General features: G+C 57.7%; 1 protein-coding gene across 1 annotated transcript; it reads left to right on the top strand.

The window, feature by feature from the left end:
* Positions 1–1045: 1045 nt before the first annotated feature.
* Positions 1046–2053, top strand: JKF63_03813 (uncharacterized protein; the record flags this gene model as incomplete). The annotated part of the gene is made up of 1 exon (XM_067899811.1): positions 1046–2053. The coding sequence occupies one exon, from the start codon at positions 1046–1048 to the stop codon at positions 2051–2053; it is 1008 nt and encodes a 335-aa protein (XP_067755017.1).
* Positions 2054–6029: the final 3976 nt, after the last annotated feature.

The raw sequence follows: 6029 nt of genomic DNA, 5'->3' as shown, positions 1-6029 counted from the left end.
CCCCACATGCCCGCACTGTCCGCGCACACCTGCAGATGAGCAGTGTCTCACGCATCATCCAACTGTCTCCCATGGCCAAGCTGCACCCGCCATCCCCCATGACCCACGGAAAGAGATCTGCGAGGAGTCCTCGACTCACCCATTGGTCTGTCCCGCACTGGCCAACGTTGGGTGAGAGTGTGGCGTAGAAGATGGTCCTGTGCATAGGGTTGTCCAGTCCAAGCGATTCTCGGTGTACCCCAGACGACTATGCGGCCTCGCGGATTCGGCCGAGATTCCCAAGCCAGGATAGGACGAGAGCAACATTGAGCGCCAACTGCGTTAATCGGCGACACCCCTCACCCCCATGATAATGATACCGAGCGGCGGACCGGCAGCGATCCACGTTTTACTTTTCTGCTCCAGGGCTGACCATCGGGAGCTGCACAGGGTGCGGCCTGTCGGGACGACGTGTGGAGGGTGCGGGACTCGCCCGCGTTCGAGAGTTGCACCGGCAGGCTGGGAGAAGGAGGCCCTGTGGTGTATATGCTGGGGGACATCCATCCCCCCACCCCCTCCCCTTCACAGAGGACGAGAGACGGAGAAGTGAAGGTGCTCTCAAAAATGTTTGTCCCTGGGAAGGGGCACGTGCAGAATGAACGCACACGAAAAAAAAACAGGCGAACATATATTTTTCCAAAATGGGAGGCTTACTACCCTGTTATGAACTTTTTTTTGATGCAACGCAATCACTGAGTCGCTTGGGCAAACGGTTACCCCCCTTTAAATCACGCAACATTTTCTCTTCTTCTTCCCCTCCTCCTCCCTCTCCCCCCCACTTCACCACCCCACACCCTCTATATATATATATATATATATATATACAGAGCAACAACGCGCCTCTGACTCTTTCCAATTGACTAGATCGCAACGCAACTCTCCCAAACGCATCAACGGCGAACAACACACACACATATATATATATATACTTTTATATTTATATATAGAAATACATAGAGCGCTGTGTGTGTGTGTGTGTAAAAAAAAAGGAGTAAATACTATTCAAATGGAGGAAAAGCAGGCCTTCTTTGTCGAGAGCGCGGATGGACGCAAATTCAAGATGGTCATCCGCGGCGATCTCGGCAAACTCAGCGTATCCAAGGTTCGCCGTTACCTCAAGTCTTACGGTGTACCAGAGAACCAGCAGCTGCTTGCGGGCAACCTGGTGCTGGAGGATGACATGCTGGGCGAGCAGTTTGGCTTAACAAACGAAGCTGTGTTGCACCTACGGGACCCAGCGAGCATCGAATCCTCCCAGCCACTGACAGCTAAACTATCGGAGCCGCCACAACAACAGCAGCAGCAGTCAATTGCTGCTGCTTCGCCGCCTCATCGACTGAGCAACGCCAACCGCCAGTCGGTACAGCACCCGTTTCCCGCATCGCAACAGACGTGGCGCGAACCGCTAGACGACCCGGCCGTGCAGAATACACATCAGATGGAGCGTGAGATTGAACGCCTGCAGCGGCAGTTGAGTGTGACAGAAGCACGCAACGCGGATCTGGAGAATCAACTGTTACAAGCGACCCAGACATCCGCGATCACTCCACTGCGGGACAGAGCTCATGAAGCACGTCGAATGCGAGACTGCAGCGATGTGGATGGGCTTCTAGTGGCGAAGGAAAGTCTGAGTATGCTGGCAGAGAAGCTTCAAGTATCATTGAGCTTCGACAAGAACCTCACATGTGTCTTGGGGACGGACGAGGACTTCTCCATTTTGCTCACCTACGACCCCGCGACCGAGCGGTTGTACCTCTACTCATCACTTCTCACAGAACTGCCCGAAAACATTCCGCTGCGGATGAAACTATTTGAGGTGCTCCTCGAGGGATCGCTGTTGGGCCGTGAGGTGTGTGGTGGTGGCATCGGCCTGTCAACTAAAAACAACGTAGTTGTCCTCACAACGTCTCTTCCAGTGCGTCACTGTAGTCCGGCGGCGCTGTGTGACGTGGTGCCCGTCTTTGTCGAGACACTGCAGCGCTGGAGAGGCCTGGTCGATGAGCTCCTGCGGTAGCCTAGAACAAAACGTTTTCTGGACAGGATGGGGGTGGAGGGAGGGAGGTTGTCCCCCTCCCCCCTCTCCGCAACAACAACAACCTGATGCTGCCTTGGGCTGAACACCAGCTGCCTCCCGTTGCTCGAAAAGAGCCTCACCACTCTCTCGCTCTCTATCGATCTTGAATGCAGATGCATAAATGTGTATGCGCATGTCTCTGACATCGAGTGGCGCTGTTCCCTCTTTAACGTACGTACTGCGACTTGACCTGCTATTCGCTGGGGCCGTACCCCTTTTTAGGGATCACTCATCCTCGCCCGATCTTCAGTTCGGAAGACGAGGATTTCTTTTTTGTTGTTTGAGCGTTGAGTGGAAGGAAACTCTTCAGTTGTAGCTGAAAGCGGGACGCAACTAATCTGGCATGCACCCGGGTCAGTGCCAGTGTGTGTTGGCCTTTGGCCTCCTCGCTCATTTCACGCCTACCCTCCCCCCTCTCTATCATCCTGCCTGGCCTCATCCCTCCTCTCCTCTCCTTCCCCCCTCCTCACTCACTCACTCTTATCATTGGCACCATATCATTTTCAAATACTGCACTTGTGAGCGACTGCGTAAGCTTCACCCAAAGAATATATTAAATCTTTTTTTTCTTCGCCTCTCCCCTCTCCCCTTTCCCCCTCCCACCCGCCACTGAACACGCGTTTTTATCACGGATACGATGGATCGTTGTACGACTACTCTTTTGCATTACACATCTCTATGCTGTGAGTGTGACTGAATGAATGCGCATGTGCCAGCGCCTTGTCCCTCCCCTCCCTCTCCCTTCCTGTTACTATAACAGACTTTGACTGTTCTCTTTTTTACCCCCTGTGCCTCCAGGCTCAGTTGTCACCAGTGCGGTGTCGGAACCAAACAGGGACACCAACACACCCTGACGGGCTCAGCCACCCACCCACCCACCACAAACACAGACACGCACGCACGCCGGGATACACAGCGAACGAGTGATCTGCGAGTTGGTCATTATGCGCCATGCGTGTTTGTGCTCGTGTGTGGTGCACCTCTGGTCCCAGTTTCCTTCGCCCCCCAATGCTCTCGTTTTTTCTTTCATCTGTAGTGTATGACATCCTCAGCCGTTGACTGCCCGACTCAGTGCAATGCGCCGAGGTCCCTCCCCTCCCCTCCCCTCAAATGATAAAACAGAAGGATACCCCGGGTGTTCTCTTCGCCGTGTCGCCTCGGCCACCACCACAGGCCCTCCCTCCGCGCTGACTAGGCGGTGCATGAGCTCCGTGGAGGTGCCGTTGTGGAGCCGAGGTGGTCAGGTCAGCGGACGCCGGCGTGTGCGTCCCACCATCACACCGCCGTTACCGTTGAGAGTTTACACCCGCGCACGGCCCCCTTCCCTCTTACCGCATCCCCAAATACAACTCAGCGTGTGACTCTGTGTCTCGCACTGCTTCTTCCCCCCTCCGCTTTTCTCACTCTCTCCCTCTCCCCCTCCCTATTTCTGTCATGTAGCGCGAACAGTGTCCACTGGTGGGGTCTGGCGCATTAGTGCTGCTGCGGCGGCGCAGGCTCGCCTCGTGCCGGCATCACTGCTGCTTCGTGCCACGCACGGAGAGGGTGGGCTGCGCAGCACAACCGCCTTTTCGCTTGCGACTGATTGCCTGCCTGGCCGCGTACTGACGACGACCGTCCCCCGCTCCATTCCTCCCACCACGATCGCATCGGCGATATAAACGCGGCCGAGCGCCACACAGAGCGGGCGACATGTGGCCGTGTGTTTCGCCTCTCTCCGGCTCGGTTACACTCCGCAACCCAACATCCCCCTCGCTCTCCTTTGGGGGGAGAGGGTGGGAGGGGGGAGGAGCAGGCCGTAGAAACACACCACCACCGCCTCGCCTGTCCTTCCTGCCACCAGTCAAACCAGGTTACTTCTGTGGCGGCGTACATGTTCTGCGTGAACAGCAACGATGGAGAGGTGATCCGTCAGCGCCTGGGAGAGCTGCAGGTGGCCAGCACGGTGCTGTGCGTAGCACTGCCGCGTAGCACGCACACACACTCAGACGTTGCCCCCTGTCCACCTGCTGTTTGTGCTACTCGGTGACGCCTATATCTTTGTGCGTGTGTGTGTAGACGTAGTTTTGTGTACTTTCATGTGTCGTCCTGTCAAAGGCTCCGGCCTCTCTTCCTCCCTCCCTCCCCTCTCTCCACTCCAGGGGGTGCGGCCCTGGTGGGATTCCCACTTTGCAGCCGCCTGTTTCGCTCCCTTCCGCTCCGCTGACTCTCACCGGCGGCCCCTCCCTTTCCCTCCCTCTCCACGCGCATGATGTGAACCATCTCCCACCCTCCACTCACACCCCCATCCCATCACTTCTCCCCACCACCCGTCGGTGATGTTTCCCTCACCTCGCCCCACTCTCTCCTCCCCTCTACCCCCACCGCCCACCGCTCCCCTAGACTGCACAATCCTGCGCCCATCAACGGCACTCGCCCTCGCTCGTTCTTCACTGAACCCCCCCTTCTTCCCCCCATATAGAGGCACGCACAGCACAGCACATACCCGCTGAGCGGCACCTCCCCACTCACTTGCCTTTTCCTTCTCCCCCCTCTCCTCTATAAACCTCCACATCCTACCCCATCGCCAGCATGACCCGCAACTGTTTGGGTAGCACACACCAGGGACGTAGCGGCACCGCTCGCCTGGTGCGCCTCGCCGCAGTGACGTGCCTCGCACTGGCTGCCGGCTCCGCCGCCGTGTGGGCAAAGACTACCGGTGACTCGGCTGCGGGCCACCGCTGCATCCACGACGAGGTACAGCAGCGCGTGCTGCAGTCGGTGGCGCAAGAGCGAGACAGCGTGGGCACGCTTTCTGCGGTGGGTCTGCCCATTGTCGCAGCAGAGCCCGCCCCCACTGTGCAGCACGGCGGAGTCGACTACGCGCTGGCTGACAGCACGTCGTCGCAGGTGGAGCGCTCTGACGACTGGGAGGAGCTGCGCATCACCGCCTCTGTCGAGGACCTCACGGAGCACGAGTTCTACTGCGCAAGTGAGGGACAGCGTATCTACAATCACCTTAATCGTTATGTCACCTGCACTGCCGCCGACGTCGTGACAAAGGAGAAGCGCGACACGCTTGTCAATTATATCATCCCGCAGGCAGTAAAATTGCACACGGACCGGCTGAAGGTGAAGCGACAGCAGGGCACATGGAAGGTGACTGGCATGACAGGGCAAGCCTGTGAGGCCTTCAAGGTACCAGAGTGGCACCGCACGACGGGCTTCAACAACACGGACTTCCTTCTGTACGTCGGCTCGGCTCCATGCGAAGAGGGTGTGCGCGCATGGGCTACTATTTGCCAGAGGTTCTCCGACGGCCGACCCGCCGTCGGTGTGATTAACATCGCACCAGCGAAGATTGTGTCTCGCTACGACCAGCGTACCACGCGCACGGTTGCGCACGAGATCGCGCATGCGCTGGGCTTCACCGGCAGCCTCTTCAATGACAGGGGAATTACCCAGAATGTCTCTGGTATTCGCGACAAGAAGCTCAATATTACTGTCATCAACGGCAGCACAACGGTGACCAAGGCACGCGAGCACTACGGCTGCGACAACCTGAGTTACGTGGAGCTGGAGGATCCAGGCTCGCCTGGGTCATCTGTCTCGCACCTGAAGATGCGCAACGCCAACGACGAGCTCATGGCGCCTTCGAGCAGCGCCGGCTACTACTCTGCGGTGACGATGGCCATCTTCGAGGACACGGGCTTCTACAAGGCGGACCTCAGCAAGGCGGAGGTGATGACGTGGGGCCGCAACGCGGGGTGTGACTTCTTCAGCAAGAAGTGCATGGAGAACAACATCACGCAGTGGCCGCAGATGTTCTGCAACGACACAAACGAAGAGTACCGCTGCACCTCCAGCCGTCTACACATGGGGGGATGTGATGTCCTGACCTACGCAGAATCGCTGCCGTCGCACTGGCAGTACTTCG

The sequence above is a fragment of the Porcisia hertigi genome, chromosome 31, assembly GCF_017918235.1.
Source record: "Porcisia hertigi strain C119 chromosome 31, whole genome shotgun sequence".
NCBI classification, from domain to species: Eukaryota; Euglenozoa; class Kinetoplastea; order Trypanosomatida; family Trypanosomatidae; genus Porcisia; species Porcisia hertigi.
The sequence above is the reverse complement of the archived record's forward strand: the minus strand, read 5'-3'. Positions and strand labels throughout refer to the sequence as shown.